The sequence below is a fragment of the Platalea leucorodia genome (assembly GCF_965183815.1).
Source record: "Platalea leucorodia genome assembly, chromosome: Z".
In the NCBI taxonomy this organism is placed as follows: domain Eukaryota; kingdom Metazoa; phylum Chordata; class Aves; order Pelecaniformes; family Threskiornithidae; genus Platalea; species Platalea leucorodia.
The window spans coordinates 21703787-21723972 of NC_138858.1; the positions used below are offsets into that span (position 1 = coordinate 21703787).

The 20186-nt window shown below is 42.4% G+C and overlaps 1 protein-coding gene across 2 annotated transcripts in view; it reads left to right on the top strand.

Moving 5' to 3' along the window:
• RAB3C (RAB3C, member RAS oncogene family) overlaps positions 1-5364 on the top strand; it is a gene marked incomplete at both ends in the record, with an annotated part of 132313 nt that extends 126949 nt beyond the window's left edge. For both annotated transcript variants that reach the window (XM_082335814.1, XM_082335815.1), the window contains one exon: positions 5177-5364. In XM_082335814.1, the coding sequence (XP_082191940.1) occupies positions 5177-5364 (188 nt within the window). The remainder of the gene's footprint in view (positions 1-5176) is intronic.
• Between the last annotated feature and the right edge of the window lie 14822 nt (positions 5365-20186).

Here is a 20186-nt window from a genome sequence, read left to right on the forward strand (position 1 = left end):
AGAACAGCAATGGTCACCAGCTACTTTCAGCCCAGTTTCCTAGGAGAGATGACCTTTGCAATCATGCCACATGTGTCTGTCGCTCTTTGGGAGAGGGGCAGAGGTCTCAAAGATATTAACAGTTCTGAGGAAGTGAACATCTCAGCAGAGGAGAAAGGTCTTGCAGTTGCCTTGACTGACAGCCTGCAATGTGAATGCAAACCTTATTAGATACTATTCACAGCAGGCAAGAAGACAGGTGCCTGCCAGCACCCCCTCAGAACTGCCCACAGGATGCAAATCCAAGAAAATAAGGCATCATTAGCTCCTCTTCTTTATATACTATGACATTGTTAAATGATTCTTTCCCATGGCTTCCTAGATTTTGCCTTTTGTACGCTGCTGTGTTACAAAGGTAGCAGCTTTCTGCAGCCACTTCTTACTCTGATGTTGCAGTCTCCTACTACTCCTCAAAATACTGGATTGAACAGGGCACTGGCAAGAACAGCACTAAGGATCACAGTTCAAGCTTGTCTTCAAAGAAGGACAGTTATTGCAGAAACACATCCTTGAGGACATCTGTTAAATGTAACATCAAGGGTGGCAGATAAAATTGTCTTGGTTGTGGACAAACACTCTGAAACCAGAAGGTCTTCCTGATCAGCTGGTGAAACATTAACATAGCTTTGTTTGTATTGTCTGTGGAATTGTGCTTAAAATTTGCTAGCTAGCATGTCCTCTTGATATCAAATTTTCTCAGAAAGATGAGAGGGTGCAGAATGTTCTTCCCTTTGCATATTCTTTCTGGTTTTTTTCCTTCCTTGTTTTTCAAAAGTAGGCATAAACAAGTGTTAATGAGCATTGATGAAGGAGCCTCTGCAGAACCATGACAAGTGTGAGGCAGAGAGGGAATAAAGTCAGTAATTCAGGCTGTTTATGTGTTTCAGCATGGCGATCTAAACTGCTCTGTGTGCATTACAGCTCACCAGGTGAACTACAGCACCGTGCTGGTGTCCTGGCTGGCCCCTGCTGCTGTAGTGCTCTGCGGGGGCAGCTGAGAGCTTGCCAGCTTTCTTTGAGTCAATACTATTGGGAAGAAGGTAGATAAGGGAAAGAGACATAGTGTAAGGACAGCAAAAGGAAAACTGAATTAAACACAAAAGAGACATTTAAATTAGAACATCCTGATGCATGTTCCACAAACATTGTTCCCATGTTCAGGCAGCATTTTGATATTTTGGATTTTCTCAGTTTCACCTCTCTTCTGCCTTACCTACCCACTTGCCTCTTGGGCTTTGTCATATCTTTGCCGTAATCTGCTCTGCCCAGTCTCACCCACATCAGCAGTACAGATCATCACAGGTGGTGGGAACATGGTGTTCTTTGAGCTCTGCTGCCCTGAACATCACCAGAGAGTTGCCTCACTTCAGGCTTATCCTTACATGCAAAACCTTTTCTCTCCATTAGTAACGAGCAGTGGAAAAAAAAAATGAATAAAAGCATAGATCTAAGGCCCTCATACACAGACATTTTAGAAGCTTAGGGTGTCTAAGCACTATTAGTAAAATAATCACAAGATGAGTCAGGAAGAGGAGAGGTCATGGGAAAAAGGTCTGCAAAATATTCCATAACAAAATGCAAAACAACCAGAATTCAGGTATTTATTCCAGGCATAGTCTGCTAGAAAAAATGCTCCATATCTCTTTGAAACTGTTCCACAGACAGAGTTTCTGTTAAATAAAAAAAAGAAACACCACTCTAATTTATTGGGATTTTTTGCATAAGGTTAACACCCACGTGGGAAATTGAATCCACTGCACGGGACAGTCAGTTGCTGTCTGGATGGCAAGAGGAGCCTCTGTTGCAAGGGTCTTTGCAACGGTGTCTTCAGCTGCATCAAATGAGACTCTCTGAACTCTTGTTCTGCTGAAGTCTTGTAATCCAGCTGGTCCTGTGTGGCCACTACATACCACGATCCTTTGGCAGCGATTACTTTAAACTGTGTACAAAGCATCTCTTAACTGTCTTAACTGGCTTCAAAAGACTGTTCTGTGTGACCATTTCTGCATCTGCAAGAACAGTTTCCACAGACCATCTACAAGTGTCTTATCTATGTGCAGCTGAATCCATTCTACAGCAGGAACTGCCTGGGGGGAGCCCACCGGCATGCCCTGTTCTCTGCTTAGGATATTTATCAGCACATTTAAGCATATAAATAGTTCCTATCAGTTGGCCTATGCACAGCAGGGGCTGCTTGGGAGAATCTCCAGGACCGGACCATCCAAAATTCTCACCTGTACAGTTCCTGTAAAGACTAAAACAAATAATTTGTTGTGGACGCAGCTGGGAGTTCAGTCACTTTCTCACAGGCCAGTGCATTGTCTCATCTATGCAGGGTCTAGCTGGGAAGGTCCTGCCTCACCCAGGCAATTAATGACTAAGTTGATGTATACAGGTGTCTAAGTTGGTGTATACAGGCATAGCCTGATATCCAGCTACACCGCTACTGTGATTACAATTTCCGTCTTATATCAAAATCATAACTGAAATTCCATAGATTTCAGAACAGCTGTAGAGTCTATTTTTCTTTTATTTGAACAAATATGTTTGTGCTTGAATGCTCTGTAAGCCTCTATTTTACTCAGAGAGTGGGTGCCTGTAAGTTTTTCAGAGTGTTCTTATGCAGAACACCCTCACTCACTGTGGTAGTGGGCCTATTTTCTTGATCCTGTCCATGTTACAGTATTTCCTGACATGGGTCTCCTCTCTTCTTTGTGACCCTTTTCCTTTCACTTTCTGCTTTTCTCTGTCCAGATCTCTTACCTACCTGTCATACCTGCCATTTCATGATCATCTCATGTGCCAGTTATTCTGTCTTCTTATCTGTAAAACCTGCTCCTCTCATAAATGTCCTTAAGATTCATTCTTCTTCCTGTTGTCTGCTCCAATGCTTTGGTGTGCCATTTCTCAGGCATCCTCTCATTGTCCCTCAACCCTTCTGCCCTCTGGTCCTGCTTGTTCCTCCTTGGAACGGCTGCTTTCCTCCTGCTTCCCATGGAGCAGACACTAACAGTGGTGGAAGGATCAGTCTGTGTTGCTGTGCGAGAGTTGCAGCCAGGTTTCAACACAGAGCACTGCAAATGTGGAGGATCTTCCTTCCCCCAAGCAGTCCCCAAGCGATGTGAACAGTCTTCTCCTGCCTGTAGCTCTGCAGGAGGGCTGAAGTCACCAGCAAGTGAGGCTACGCTGGCTTTCCCCATTTTCCTTCTAGTGTAGAACAAAGAAGATGTGTAAGCCAAGCTGAACTAAAACAATGCCATGTAGATTCAAACCTCCTCCCAGTATGTGATTTCTGTAGAAAGTCTTTTATTATGCACAGTTTTCCTGCTTTTGAGAGAAATGTAGAAAGGAAAAGTTTTCACAGCAATGTGTACTTATACCTGTGAGGTTATCCTTACACTACTTGCTGATATTAATAGAAGTTGTATGACCAAATCCTTGTACGATATTTATACCTCTTTATTATCTAAGCTACCTATGAACACTAACTTTGGCCCGTGTTTTGCTCCTATGCATTTAAACAATTTGCAAAAAAAAAAAAATCACTTTGTGACATTTCAGCATAAGGCACCTTATGTAAACTAAAAATATATTAACATATATTAAAAATATGAAGAAAATTCAGAACTGAGAGTTACATTTTTTCATTGGTTATTAGTGCATGCTGGGATATCATGCCAAGCTAAATATAATAATGATCTGCTGTAATTCTAGGCTAGTACTCAAACACGCAGAAGCTACATGGTAAGCAGTTATAGGACTGAATGTGCACGTTACATCCTGTTTAGATGGCATATTGAATACATAGTACTAATGCAATCAAAGTAGTTGCATTTAAATTTCAAGTGGCCTTTTGAAATAGATTAGCCCATTCACTAGAAAACACACACAACATTAAAAAAAACCCAAACCAACAACAACAAAAAAACCTGGTTTGTGCCATTCTGCCAACAGTTTCAAGTGATTGACATTTTCTTACTGGGATTGTTCTCATAATTAAACATGGTGGTAGTTGCACTTTGTTAGTCAGATTTAACTGAAAGAATCAAAATAGTTGTACAAAGGCTAAGCCACTTCTGTAAAATTACCAGTGGATTAGACATTTTGTAAACTGTTTTAATATTGAACCCTTATGTAGTGAAAAGACAGAAGTAGGAGAAAGTTTTAAATTACCAGGGAACCCTCAGGTGAGCAATGTGGTAGCTGTGGGAAAAGGCGGAGCATGAGGGAAAAGGCTTAGAAAACAAATTTAAAGCGACAAATGCTTTGCAAAGGAAGCAAGAACATGGGAAGACCCAGTGCTGGCAGAAGCCTGCTGCATTGCAGGCTGACCAGCAAGTGGATGAAGGAGGCAGAGGTGGGAGATGAGACATGGGACAAATAGGGAGAAGAGAGCTTAGGAAAGCTGGCTCTGCTCTTTAAAGACTTCCAGTGTCCCTTCTGGGTTAAGAATAGCTCTGATTTTTGCCTTTGGGGTAGTTGTTGGGAACAGATAGATAAAAAGTCCTTCCATATAAAATACTTAAGGAAGTTTTCTTCCTTATGTGCATTTGTGTATTTTTTATTAGTTTGATTTGTGGGATTGGGAGTCCCTTTGGTCCCATGGATTCGCCTCTAACTTAGATATCAAACTGCAGAAATCTTTCCTTGCCTTGCTTAGTTTTTTACCTGGTTATTTCCAAACACAGTTGTCTGTTTTCGCACCAGGTTAATGACCCGATGGAAGTGGCTGTTTCCAGCTGAATAATGCTCAGAGGAACATAATAGTCAGAGATGGAGCAGTAAATTATTCCTTCACAATGACAGGATCTATAAGGCATTTCTAAAATAATAATACTCTCAAACTGGTGTTAATTTTTAGATTAAACTGTTTTTTTAAAGTAAAATTTGTCTAAGGGAATGTATTTGGGCCAGTCCTGATTTTATCTGGCTTGGTATAAAGCAAATAGCACTAGTGTACTTACTCTGATTATATTACAAATTTAACTGCTCTTCCAATATCACTCTTTTATATGTGTGCTCTCACATCTTTGCTTTCTGAGTGCCTTTCCACTCTTCCTTGCCCAAGAGAAGTTTGTACATTTATTGGAGATACTGGAATACGCATTGAACATAAAGGTGTTGTTTATTTTCTTAGGATTTGAATTTTTTGAAACAAGTGCCAAGGACAACATTAATGTCAAGCAGACGTTTGAGCGACTCGTGGATATCATCTGTGACAAAATGTCGGAAAGTCTGGAGACGGATCCCACCATTGCTGCCAGCAAGCAGAACACACGGCTAAAGGACACCCCTCCTCCACAGCAGCCCAACTGCGGCTGTTAATGCACCTATCAGCAAAGGCAGCTCCAGTGTGTTCTGTTGCCAACAGAGTATTTATGAATGGTCTATATGCCTTTATTTATACTGTCTTATTAATTTATTTGGGAGAAAAGTCTTTTATTTCACATCAGCAGCTGGTCGAGTATGTGTAAGGAGATGGAGAGGTTATTTGAAAGGACAATCCATTTTTAGCATCTGGCTTTTGCATGCAGGATGGCTATTAGTTTCTCTTTTCTTTTTACTGTTTTACATGACACTTACTTCAGCTGGTGCCATGTCCTCAGACCACATTTGCCTAGAATTCACTCCTGTTTCAAATTATATGGTTGAATCCTTAGGGTAGTGGCCAAGATGTTTTAGAATAAGCTTCCTGATGCCACTTATATTTTCTCCTGACAGAAAATCAATTTAGAAATATTCCTATAGTGAGCCAATCCCTCATTCTGTCCAGATCATTTGTATAAGGAACACTTCCTGGAGTGTATTGCCTTGGCAAATCTACGCTCATGATGTTACACATCATGGCTGATTGAAAATTGCAGAAGTTAGAAAGAAGTTAGTTCCTGGACCCAAAGCCATCAAACTTCCCTGTGAGTTTCCAGCTGGATGTGGGTATACAGTGCAGGCCCTCAGAGATATTAGGCACTTCATCCTGTTTGGATAGCTAGTATGTTTACATTTCCATGGGAGCTGCATGTCTAATATCTTTCTGAAACTGGACTTAATTTCGCATTCCATCATTATGGAGATCCCAGTAGTACTTACCCCAGTAGTGGAGGGCTGACTAGCTCTTTTCATTTCTACCTGAATGAGATATTAAACACACAGTTGTATATTACCCCTGACAGAGCCAACTCCATTACACTTGGTTGCTCATAGCCAAAAACTGTCTTGTCATGTTGCTGTCAAACCTGCATACTTAAGTTTTCAGGAATTTCATCTCCCATGTCACTGAGATAACCATCACCACACTGGCTACAAACACCTGTATTTTACTTCGATCTATTGCAGAAGTGCTCCTGGTGTCAGTGAACTGGAGTTTGGCTTCATTTCTACTTTGATGAGGATATCTATCTTGAGAAGACAATCAGAATTTCGCAAGATCTTTAAATACTTTGGGAGTAATAAAAAATTGTCAACATTTCTAGTGTTAGACTGAATACATTCATAAGATCAGCAAAGGCTATGAAGATAGCAGAATAAAATACACAAATTCTTTTTTAATAAAGTGTTAAAAATAGTTATATTTCACAGTTTTTAAAAGTACTCCTCCAGTAATTAGTGGCAGTTTCTTACATCTGTGCTCTGGAGTACTTTGTACAACTGCTTTACTTGCGTCACAGTGACATTTTTTAACTAAATGGCATAACGGAAGAAGCATTAACTGTTTTATTGTTCCAATTAGACAGAATTTAGGACAAGGCTGACATTTCTTAATCTGCAATAGGAAAAATCAGAAGACAAATTAAAAAAGGGAAGTAACACAAAGTACTGAAAACTGCTCACAACTGCAAAGAAATCCCTCTGATTTCTACATTACTTTTTTTGAAGGTAGTTTATACAACTCCTGAAACACACTAAAAGAAAATGGTCACTTTTATTTTACCAATTAGATAACCTACATACACTTTGACACAGTAAAAGTGACTTCCAAACAAGGCATATAGACACATATAAAATGGATATGCCATCAAGGCGCTACATTGGCTGCCTAACTTAAATGAATAAATGTTATTTCTTCAGTCTGGGGTTTTAAACCATGTCTGTCCTGTTAGCTAGTTTACTTAAGCACTTGTTTTCCTAGTAGAAATGGAGACTGGACTTCACTTGTTTACTTCCATGAAGAGATAGCACTGTCCTCTCTGGGGCCGATGAACAGCCAGGTGGAAGAGGTATGTGCTATCCCAACAATAATCCCGCCTCTTTCTAGGGACGCTGCTTTTCTCTCCCCCATCTAAGGCAGCATGTTGATAACTGTGCTGAGAGACTTTCATTAATACCTCTTCACCCACTAGGTATCAGATGCTTTGGAAAAAGAAGTGATAAGAAGCTGAGGAAGATTTTTGTGAGATGGTGGGCAGTTTTCCATCCTTTTCTTGTTATGTGCAGTTATTCCTGCTGGAGAAAAAGGAGCAGGCAAGCCTTGAGACAGCACTCAGCTTCATCCCTCAAGTCCTTTAGAAAAGGTTTAGGTTGTATTATTAGTCTGAGCCATCTAAGTCAAGGCAAGGAAAGAGGAGGACATAGTCACACTTACATGAGCTTGGGCATATCCTGGGGTCATGCAGAATGGTTACAAGTGCAAGTATTCTTCCAGCTTTGCTCTGGGGTGCTTGCTGCAAAATGGCCATCTCCTGTGCACGTTGTAACAAGGAAAAAAGACTCCAAGATGCCCCTTGCTACAGCCACACCTTGCTTGTACTCCATTGCAATGAATTCCAGACCCTTCCTGCCTCTTTATGACCATGTAGACTCTAATCAGTTGTGGCAATACGTTATTAGCATATATTTTTTTAAACAAATTGAGTGATAGATAAATAGTTCTTTGCTTAAATAGGATTAATTAATGGCTTTTCATTTTGCACCAAGACTCTGGGCAGAAGAGTGACAGCAAAATCAAAGAGGGAGAATCTCTCCTTCACATTTCTGAGACAACTAACCTCCCAGGCCTCCGTGTCTGACCATCTGCATGGGATGGGGAGGACGGGGGAAGCAGCTGCCAGAGTAACATTGTTCATCAGACTGCCAGCCATGTGTTACAAGGAAAAGACTCATCTGTAGTACAGCAGCAGAACCAGGCAGGATTTAAAAACTCCTAGGATCTTTGTATTGACACTCAGACATTGTCATAGAGTTCAGAACTAGTCAGATTAAATTTTAAAGTGTTCACATCAGATCCTTGGAGGTTTTCAAGATGAGAGAGGCTAAAGCCCTGGGCAGACTGCTCATACCTCTTAGTTGACACTGTTTTGAGCAGCAGGATGGATGACCTGCTGATGTCGCATCGAATCCAATTTATCCTATCATCCCTTCCTCTGAAATTGATAATGTATGGAAGTTCATGTAGACCTTTTCTTAACAATCAATCAGGGTTACCTACTGTTAGAAAAGTAGGCTTTGATTTTCCATCACAGGTTGGCTTTTGCAGCCACATGTTTCACAGCAATATTGAGTTTTCTGCTATAAAGTGTGGTCAGATTTAGATCAGGAGTATCATGATCTCAGTATCTCTCTCAGCTGGAACCTGACTATTGTAGAGAAACACAAAAGAAAGGCTTTTGGGAAATAACTTACTAACCCTTCCCCAAATATTCTAAAAATGTATCTTGAATTCTGGGGGAACTATCAGGATTGAGATTTTCATTCTATTTAAAATTATGCCATGTCCTCTTCATAGGGTAGGATATCCAAAAGCAGCCTGTGTCAATCTAGTTAGGCTTCTTCAATCTAGTTCAGCTCCTATTGACTTATGTGAAAGAACCGCAATTTTCTTAAATGCAAGTAGAGTTAGGCTAGCACTTTTGGAAATCCCATCGCAAGCTGATCAAGGGCCAAAAGTTAAACAATCAATGGCTTTTTCTTCACACATATCCAATAGTCACTGATTATAAGTTGTTGGAGGATACAAGCAGGATTTTTTTAGATCCCTGATCTATCCACTGGTGTAGCACAGTCCCATCAAGAGAAAGTACCAGGCTACAAAGAGTTCTATTTTAGTCATGAAGAGGGCTGGATCATTAAATTGAAACCTGGGATAAGAGATCCAAAACTATTTTCAGCCTCATCATAATTCTTGGTGAAAAAGTACTCACACACTTTGCACTAATTTGTTGTCACTCTCAGCACAGAAATAGGACTGAATGTCTTGGAGCGTTATTGGTCCAGCCACAGATATCCCCTTCAGCTGAGATTTAGGCCACTTGGTAAGATACAGCAGTTGACACACAGAGCATATTAAATTTCTGAGAGATTAGATGCCTTTGGGCAGAGGGTCCTGAGCTCCATAGTGCCAGCTGAACTAATAGTACACAACCCATTTTCCAAGTTATGATCTAGACTAAAGCTTTTTAGCAGCAGGCTAATCCTGTGCATGGGTAATGCACCAGCCTTATCATGTCCTGACAGTGTCTTGCTTGCTGCATGATCAAACTAGTGCTCAGAAAATGCCTTGGGAGCACACAAGAGCACAGGACGTGACTGGTTGCTGTGATGCCTCCTGGCACCGACCTGACGAACAGCTAGCGAGCCCTGCTGGGTTGAACTTTCAGATGCATGTTTTCGATTCTGATAAGAGTTCATGTTCACAAGTGTTCTGGTCCTTATTACACAACTAACTTAACACTTTATCTTTTTGTTATTGTTGTTGGTTTGCTTATTTAGACCTGTTTGTTTGGTGTTTGAAATACATATGAGCTAGCCTGATTTTCTGTCAAAAAATACTCTTTCTGAACAGCTGTGTACGTGACTGTTACCTGGAACTCTTTGTTCCTTTGTGCTTATACTTAATGTAACACCTAGAGAAACTACCTGAGCAACTACATTTATGTGGCCTTTCCAGAGCACCAGTCTGAAAGATTAAGTTTTCTTCCCAGTCTGCTCAGCTCTGTATATTCAGCTGTACCACAGGCACCTTCTTTATTTTAGGAATGAAGTGCTATTTCAGGGTGCACAAAGTCTGCTGGAGTTTGATCCTAACTTTGAGAATGCTTTGAGTTTAATTGTCATTTTTAGGAAAAAAATGGTGGTACATATTCTACATCTGATGATGATGCCTTTGTTTCTTCAATAGCAGATGAATTATGCTGCATTTGCATTGCAAAAGAAGCCCCCCTCCCAAATTCCGCCCCCCTCCCCAACTACTCTTTTCTATATTTGTTTGTGAGAGGCAAGTTTTATTACTTGCATTTTTAAGGGCATCAGCTAAATTACTGTTCTGCTGATGGACAGATTCTCCTTGGCCTGTTTCATATAGGCAGACACACAGTGTATGAGCCTAGTTCTTCTTTAGGATGACAGATTTAGCGATCTGAGGCCATGAGTATGTAAATCCTCATAGATAAACCCTTAGGGGGGTGTAAAGCAACGTCTTCACTTATGCTAACAGGGGAGTGAGCTGTGTGGATTGACACCATTTAATCCATACACATAGTCTCTTCAGTACATTCTGACTCCAGATTCTCTAAGGTTCATCATTTGTCAAGTCGCATATAAAGTGGCAACTTGTTTCAATTATTTGAATGATTTCTATCAGTTTTCTTTATTAAGGGGTAAATGTGGTTCACCTTTGCAATTTAAGCTTTTCTTTTCCTTTTTTTTTCTTCCTTTTTTTCACCTTGTTTATCCATGGATGTTCATTGAAGCAGAAATTGTAACTACACATGTATAATATACACATATAAACAGCAGTACATCTTTGACAGTCATTCAGTTCCCACTCTTACTTGTTCATGTTCAGTGCAGCCTTCCCTAAACACCACAGCAGAATTTATCCATAAATTCTCATTAGCACCTGAAAACAGCTGGGTTACATTTGCAGACCATACATTTATTATCCGTGGTTCCAGCAGATGTAGATGCCTTGTCATTTATAGAATAAGGTACCTGGTATTTGATTTCGGGGGGAAGCAAAAGTCCTAATCTTCCAATAAGTTCAGCATAACATGCAGAAAGGAAAGCTAGAGATTGCTTACTACTTCTGGTGATAAATTTCCTCAAGTAATTCTGACATGTACCTGCAACTAGTGTTAAATGAATTGTTTGTGCTGTAACTCCTGTTTAATATTTTGTCAGTAATGTCAGATGTGTCGTGGCTCAGTTGGACTGTCAGAATGTGTAACCTATATATTAGTGTTTGTGGAATTCAAATGTCTTAAATGTTGCATGAAAATATGTTATAAAAATAGATACTTTTTCTATTTTTGAATACCTCAAAACTGAGGAATCATGGGCCAATAAGTGCAATATTTAATTATTTACTCAATGTATATAAACTTGTGTGAAAGGGAGAAGTGTCATGTATGTGTGATAAGCTGTTGATGATGCCTGTGTGGCTTAAGATTTCCAGTAGATGTATGTGTCTTGTAGTAAAATTTATATAGTAAACACTTTACCAGTGTAGTGTAAGAATACTCTATTCTTAAGTCATTTAAACTATTTTTCATATATGAGACAATGGCAAAAGATATTTGTATGTTTACTGCAAGTGCATGTCAATTTTACTTTTAGAGTTGTGAGTGTCCTTTTTGAAAATTATGTTACACCAACACTAGTGGGACAGCGCTTTCAGTCAGAAGATGTTTGTAACCATTGCTAAACTATCTGCCTATATTTTTAAAGCATGTTCTCTAGAAGCATTAAAAGAACCTCAGCAATTATGGAGAGTTATTATTAGAGCTCAGCAATTATGGTGAGTTATTTGTTCTTAAAGAATCCGTTACATGCTCTGTCTGCCTGTATTGCATAATATCATGTGGGCATGTTTTCTTTAATCTGATACAGTTAACTCATAATACTTACCTGAAATATTAAATAGGAGTACCCAATACTACTTCAGATGACTCAGCAAACTTCAGCTGATGCCCTGAGTTAACATTTTTGGGAAGAGTTTGAAGGCCACAGTCAAAATGGTCCAGCACAGTGGATGGTAACCTTAATTAGTCACTTCTGCCAATTAAGTTTCTTAACTTTTCTAGAACCTAAAGATGGAAGATATTGACCCAGACTCTTCACTCAGCTGTTACATGGCCCTCAATGTTGAACTCCATTGTTAGCAGTAAAGCTGAGGTATAAATGTAAACAAAATGCAGACTAGAATCTAACCATGAAATTACAAGGAGACATCCAATCATTTATTTTTCCTTTCCTGTTATCCTTGCATATTTCTAATAGTTCTCTAAGCACACGAGCAAGGCCATCACTATTCAGCAAAACCATTGCGTACATTTTGGACCTTTAACCCTGAATCACTGCCCTGCCATGGGTTCCCAGCTGTGCCCACAGACTCTGAAGAGAAGCTCATTCTGTTAATTCTTGCTACATCTCTGGTTTCAAAGGAACGTGTCATCCAGCCTTGGGAATTTGCTAAATAGAGATGGACCAGTGAGTCTGGGCCAAGGGGAGTAACTAGTTTTGCTGAACAATTTTCATAACAAATTATTTTAATTAGTACCACATTAAAAGGTACATAAGTAGATTTTTAGTTTGATCTGATGCATTTTTGTAACAATGTACAACATTGATTTAGGTTTGGGTTTGTTTTTTTTTTTATTTAGCTTGATCAGGAAAAGAACTAAACCCTAAAGCCTACTGGAAACCAGTATCATGGGTTTCCTGTCATCAAATAGTTTCTCTGAGAAAGCAAAGTAGACAGATTGCATTAAGTACTACAGGACGATACTTGCAATGACCTGAGCAGCCCTTAAAATTCTCCCTGCTTTTATACCTTCCACCATGAAAACTTCTGCAAAATTATACAGACCAGAGTGAAATGAAAATGTATATGGAAAGAAATTTGGGATTGCTTAAGAAAAAGGAAATTCTCGATATCTTTGTAGCTGAGCAGCAGACAAAGTAAGAGTCGTAATACGAGGTACCACTTTAATACAGATATACAGACTGCTACAGGACTGAGGATGCTTTACCTAAACTTTTTATTGCTAAGTGACCTGACTGTTCAAGGGCTGGCAGATAATTTTACCTAGCATTTTTATTAGTCCTTATACATCTACCATGATAACTGCTTACCTGAAAATATGTAGCTGTTCTGCCTCCCTCAAGCTAACTTGCTTGCTGAATTGTTCTTGAAGAAAAGTTGAAGTACTTGCTTAGGATACATTTGTGAGGGGGTGTGACTCAATCTGTCCCACTTCCCCACAACTCTTACTGCAATATAGTTACTGTGGTTCTAAAAAATATGTTAGTTTAAAATGCTGCTGGGTGACAAATTTTGTGAATCTTCTGCATACATCCACAGGAGCTCTTGTCTGAACGTGAAGTACAAGTTTTATCCGTGTGCAGAGTTTTAATTCTATGTGAAAGTAGAGACCATGTGTATTCCATTGGATATTCTGTTTGTACGTGACTTCTGTATACCAAGTGGATTTTGTTTGTTTAATTTTTTGTTGGAAGTTTTTTTTCCTTTTGCGACTACAATAAATATTCAAGAGACTATATTCATGAATATCTCGGTTGTGGTGACATGATCTTACCCTCCTCCTCCTTTTATTTCATTTCACTTACTAAAACAGGGAGAGAATTACTTCATTTTTAACAAAACAATGGACAACTATACCACATGTGCAGTAATTCATTTCATTAATACCCTTTCAGTAGCACTGGTGAGTCGTAGTTCTGTCTGAATCCCACAGAATTCACTGGAGACTTTGCCCTAGGAGTCTGCAGGAGAAAGATTAGACATTTCCCTACCAAAAGCACACTGTTGTCTCAGCCTACACACTGACCCTTTAAAATGGGGCAAAGATTTTTCTTTTGACTTTTCCCTGTATAAACTGTTAAAAACTATCTGTGCCTTTTGGATGCTGTTATTAGTTGGTCATGTAGTCTTAGCCCAAAAGAGCCATCTCAGTTGTGGTGGGTGGTATTTCACACAAATTTTGATATATCACTGTTCACATATTGCTTTTTTCTAGACACACACCCCACCTTGTGCTAGTTTGAACCCTACTGTTACTCCTGAATTTATCTTCCCTCCACATAAGTCCTAATGTTCAATCGATCTGTTGAACAGGTCACACTGTCCCCTGTGTCCCCCCAGCTCCTGCTCCAGCTCCTGACCTGCAAACTCCTCTAGCCCATGTTCCTTCTTGTTCCACTGTGTTTCAATCAAGTCCCCCAGTTTTTCTAGTATCTTTACATATCATCTGCAGAGTAATCATTGCCTGATTAATGTCTACTTCTCACTCTGCACCAAGTGCTACCTAGCTTATTGCTTGGGATCCTATATCTCTAAGCAGGTTTCTGCGGAGGGGTCTATCTCTGCAGCTCACTGCCCTCACTCATAAAGCTTCTCTTTCTGGAACCAGCTCTTGTCATCGAATCACATCTGAGCATGAAACTCCCTCATTCCTCCTGGCTACCAGCAAACGTAGTCTCTTCTCCAACCACCTTCCTCATACATTGCTCTGTGAGACTGGCCCTAACGTACTGCCTACTAGGGTGAGTGGAAGAGAAGAGAATGAGGGGTAAGAGGGGGAGGATAACAGAGAAGGAACAGATGACTTCTGACGGATACCTTGGAACAAGGTTATCTTTGAATTGCTGTTATTTTGAATATATTGGGTCTTCCAACATACAGAACTAGACCAGAGAAAATCACAGATGGGTAGATGAGAACGGTGATCTATTAGGATAAAAACTGTCTCAACAACAGGTGGTTTTGCTCAGGAAAACCTACTTTTATCTTATTTCCTCTCAGAAGGCTGGAGACAGAGACAGAAAATTCCTAACAACCAAAGAAAAACGTGTCAGAAAAGATGCTGGAAAGGGGAGATATAAAGTGGCACAGGAAAGATTCCTGACATCGAGTAAGAAAGGGCAAACAGGCAGAACATATCAGTGAAGTGAGGGTGGATGACTTAGCAATGTGATCCACCAAAATCAAGGACAAACTGTGGGCTTACGCCTGACTGAAGGGACTCTGCAAGAGGCAGTTGAGTGCAAGGAGGGTTAGTTGTTTTTTGCACAGATCTGTGGAACTCTTGAGCTGTAAAGCGAAAAACAAAGGTCCTTTCAAAAATCTTATGAAGTGCCTGCTATATCTGTGTGTCTGTTTGCACCCAAGCAAGATCCTGAAGAATTAAACTGTAAGCCAGAAGACTTACAGCTTCACTGGCTGACATCAGGAAAAGATGTGTTTTGAGCCATGGTGAACTCAGGTCATCAGTGGCACAGGCGATGGGAAGCTGGTGTAAGGTCCTGTCCTCTGTGATGTCCTAGCCAGAGGGTCTGCCTAGGGTCTGGTCCCAGTGCTCCACTGGGGCTCGAGAAGCTGGAGGTGCTGGAGGAGTGACAGGATGAGGAGACACCCCAGCCCAATGAGTGACCAAGCCCAAGAGTGAGCTCAGGCAGCTCTGCAGCTCACCTCAGTGGGATGGAAAATGAGACCAGAGATCATTCCAGCCTTAGAAAAAAGGTGTGGAAGGGCCAAAGCCCACCCAAACCCCCTGCTGTTAGGAAGATAAAAACCATCTTCTTGGGGAGTTAGAAACTCTAGTATTACGCTCTTCACTTCCTAACAGCTGCCCCAGGGGAGGGTATCTGGCATCTCCCCTAAGCAACAACATGCCCTCCTGAGGAGACACTGCCTTTTCCTCATGTCCAAGCACTTACAAAGAGTGGCCTTGGGCAGGCAAATTATCACCCCTAATGACGCAGTGCAGCTAGCCCGATACAACTCGGCCAGGCACAGACATAAGCACACTCATAGCACAGCAGCCTCGCTCTGTGGCCCGTGCTGGGTTTTCTGAGGCCCCAGGAAGTGCGTACATACTTGTTTCAAACCAATGCCTGTGGTTAGAAAATAAGTCTATGAATAACTGTAGAACATCTGGGGATGCCACACAGGATGTCTGCCTCTCATCAGCCTCTTAAAGCTTAAATAAGGTTTTGGGAATATAACATCAGGGAGCCATTTTTTAAAACCCTTCCGTGCTTTTCTCTCAAGAAGATGTAACCTAAAAGCAAAGCTGGCCACAGCATGTCTTCATTTTTGCTGTTATCTTTAATACTCAACAAAGCAGAAAAAGCTTAGCCCCTGACCCTAATACTACCAGGTTCTTCGCAGGCCAGCAGCGCAATGCATGCAGCTTGCACTGCTCCACATGCCGCCCAGCCAGCCTTGCCCTGCAGCAGCGAGGAGGCCACCGGCTCAGGCAACATCTGGTGGGTGTCTCAGGTGGAACTTGCCTTTGGGCCATCTCTTTTGTTTCTGTTCAGGAACAACATCAGGAATTGCGTAGAAAATAAAGCCCATTTCAAATGGCAGTTTCTCTCTTCAGCAATTAACAATAGGAGGACGAGTTTTCTGATGTCTCCCTTCATGAGGGCACATAACCGTCCACATCCCACCTGGCAAAGCAGAAGAACACTGAGGTTGTACTGTATAACTAAAGTCAACATGCAACAAATGTTACTTTGCCTCTACCCAGGATAAAAACATCTGAACTAGCATTACTGACAAGCTGGTTAAACAGCCTCCTTTCATATTGCAGGGAATGGGGACCACCTACCAGCATGGAGGTGGCCATTTCAAGCCTACAGGAGGTGACTTAACCCAGGGCACACACAGGATTTCAGACACAGCCTTTCATTTCATGATTCTTACACTTCTGGTCAACAGGCTGGCTGCTATCCACTTTTATTATATGGGTGTTTTCCATACCATGGCATTAGAGGACATAAGCACCTGGCCCTGGGATGAGAATTTCAGTCTGGAGATTGCCTAATTCCAGTTCTGCATGTGACTTCCAGTTTTCTTCCACTAATTACTTTCCTGAAAAATAAAAACAGAGATTCCTGAAATATAAGTGTATAAGTGTAGGGATTTTTCCTGTTGCATTAGCAGATAATGACTTCCCTATTACCTTTCAGAGGGAGCCAGAAAGACAACTCATTGACATGCTAAGCCTTCTCTCTTGCATTATCAGTCTTGGCTAAAGATAATCCATGCCTGCACAGCCCCATAATGCAGAAATCACTAACTCAGCATGGCAGGTGCCTGGCAACTGCTACCAAAGCAAACTACATTTCGGAGATGTGCTGGCAACGCACTTTCCCCCTGCGTTGAGCTCATTGGTGGGTTAACCTCATGAGCTTGGGTCAGTGGCGTTGGCATCTCAGTGCTACGCAAACAGATGTTTTCTCCCCCATTCACCACTTACATACCAAAGAGAAACTGTGACCTTTTAGTGCTGGGATTCTGGGAAGTGAGTCTTATTTTTTGAAAATTATGTCACATAACCAGAAGAACCATTCACTGTACCAGGAAAGGTGCGGATAAATGCTGCGCTCAAATAATAAGCCACGGCTTATGCGCACGATGATGATGAGAGACAAGCCACAGCAGGAAAAGGCAGCTGGGCCTGGATGATTTTGACAACCACAGATACTATACAAAGCCACTTCCAAGTATGAGCAACGGAAACTATGATCTTGTGGGCAGCCTCTTTCCTGGTTGTCTGTTTGCCTTCAGCCACCCTTCACAATCCAGCCATGAGGTTTCTGAGCACTGCATTTGCTTGGAAGGTGCTGCTCCAGCCCAACAAGTGGGGAGTCACACAGCTCAGCTAATGGTTTCATCTCATAGTGCTAAAAGAAGGTGTGGGCAAAGGGGAAGAGGAGGGTTTACGAGAGCCACACAAAGTCTTGCTGTAAAAGCAATACTCTTCAGGAATAGGAGTAAAGTTAGTAAATCAGGAATGACCTAGTCCCTTCGTCCATTTTAGAGGTCCCAAGCCTTCTGGGAAGTCAGAGCCCTAATACGTGCAGTTGGTAAAGCTTGCCATGGGTCTTTCTTACACCCTGTGCTACACATGCCTGGGTAAAGAGATCACACAGGGTGGTCACTAGGACTTGCTGCTGCAGCCCCATGCTGCTGTGGTCAGCATGGCCAGTCCTCAAATTAGATGGGTTACTTCAGCATGACATTTAACTGCCCTGTGCTGATGGGCTTATCTAAAAATCTTGCTTTCTCCCTTCCACCACTGTACTTTTCTTTGCACTGAAATGAAAATCAAATGCCAAAAATGTCTTTTAACTGACCATCACTTCTGGTCTCAGAGCAAGAACCAGCCCTTGCGTTACCCAACACCCCATACAGGTGCTACTGGCTCAAATCTCACCCAGCTCCCTCCCAGTCCATTTTTCCCCAGGCCCCTCAGGAAGAAGCAGCGCATGCCTTTCTGCTGTGCAGTTTATAATTGCATTAGATAGCCCTCTAATGTGTGTGTGTGGCAAACGCACCTTGCTGCGCATCGCAGCCGCTCGGAGCTGCCTGGCAGCGCCCCATCCTTGTCCCTGTCACCTGCCAGCGAGCAAGGGGAGACGCAGGCACACAAGAGGGGAAAATTAATCTTTTTGTATTACATTGGTTAAAAGAAAACAGCTGAGAGGAATCTGGATCAGAAGTGACTTTCCGGACTGTTTCTGCAGGCTAAGGGGTCGCTACTGGCCTTTTCCTTCACACTGCTTGTCAAAGGGCTAGTTGTTATTTATTACTTTTGTATTTGTTATGGGTATTACTGTGATCACCAGAGCATGCACTCAGCTTCCCAGATTACTTGTCACCTACCTGACTGGAAACCATTTAGAATGCGGCTGGCTCAGAAACTGATCCCGTCCAGCAGTGACTTCAAACATCAAAGCTGGGGTTTTTAGGAACACCACAGGGATCCATGCTGGGAAAAATCAGGGGAGGGGGCAGAGGCTGAGGCACCACAGCTGACTGTGGGCACAGCCAAGAGGCAGGATGAAAAGGGGCAGCCTTGGAGTACACAGCTGGAGCTGGGCAGCAGCTGGGGACATGGCAGGGGAGGTGGCAGTGCTGGTGGCAGGGGCACATAGAGCTGTGGGGAGAGCTGGTAACCACAAGGACAGGAGAATGTGGACTTCAGGGAATACATGACAAAGGGGGAGAATTAAGTAATCTGGGGAATATGAAGAGGAAGAAAAAGATGGAAGAGCTGGCAGAGCACCCTCATGATGGGAAACAAGAGTGGGGTCTCACCACAGAGCTGCCGAGGACACCTGTGCAGCTGCCAGTGGCTCTGAAGCTGAATGTCACGTTGAGATGTTCATAGAGGCTAGAAAGGCTGCCTGATTTGTTTTAGCAAATGTGTCTAAAATACTTTAAGACATGACAATTTTTTGTTTGACTTAAAAATGAGGACAAAACAAGTCAAAATACAGTAATCTTTTACAAAGGCCAGCTCTGGGGAATAAACAATCTGAACTTCCTTTATTCAGTGAAGAAATCCCTTTCTTGAAACAGCAAAATTTTTTTCAGAGCATTTTGCCTTAGGAGCAGCTTTGTCATTTCAGCTTTCAAGGGAAGAAGTTTCTATTTTTAACCTGCTCACTCAACACCAGGCTGCTGCTCAGCTCGGTCGATAGATTGAGCTGCCCCATCATGTGCAATTCACTTTTCCCATCACTTTGATCTCTGTAGTTGAGTGTCAGGCGTGAGCCGCAAGCCAGGTTGCATTTTCCGGCTGCATCGTTGCCCCATCATTCACCGCGAGCCACAAGGCCAGCAGGCGTGCAGCGCAGTCCCTCGGTACAGGAGGGGGTGCTGCAGTGGGGGCTCAGTGAGCTTGCAATGCACTCTGCTGCCCCAGTGACCATGTAGAGTCGCTTTGACCCACCTTCCTCTGCCTTACCCCACCGCTGAGTGCCAAAGAGGGACTGCTGCAGAACGAGATGCACAGACGAGCGCTACTACATCCCAGGACCAGCCCGGCTCTAAGCTAGACAGGATGACATCTGATGAGGGGGCACTTTGGCCCAGCCCTTCCCCAGCGTTTTCTGCCCGGCGCGGCGCAGGACGGGGGTGCCCCACGCCGCCCGCCCCCCTGGGGCCGGCGGGGAGCGGAGGGGCCGCGGAGGCAGCGCCCGGGCCGCCGCCGCCCGGCGCCCCGCGGGGCAGAGCCCCCCGCCGCCCCCTCGGGGCGCATCCGGGCTGCTGTGCCCCTTTTATGCTTTGCTAATGTTTTCATGTGTAATTCCCTGCAGCTCGCCTTTACGTCTGTCTACAGCTCCTTCCCTTTTTTTCTTTTCAGAAGAGGGGGGAGAAGGGCTGTTTTCTCCGCGCC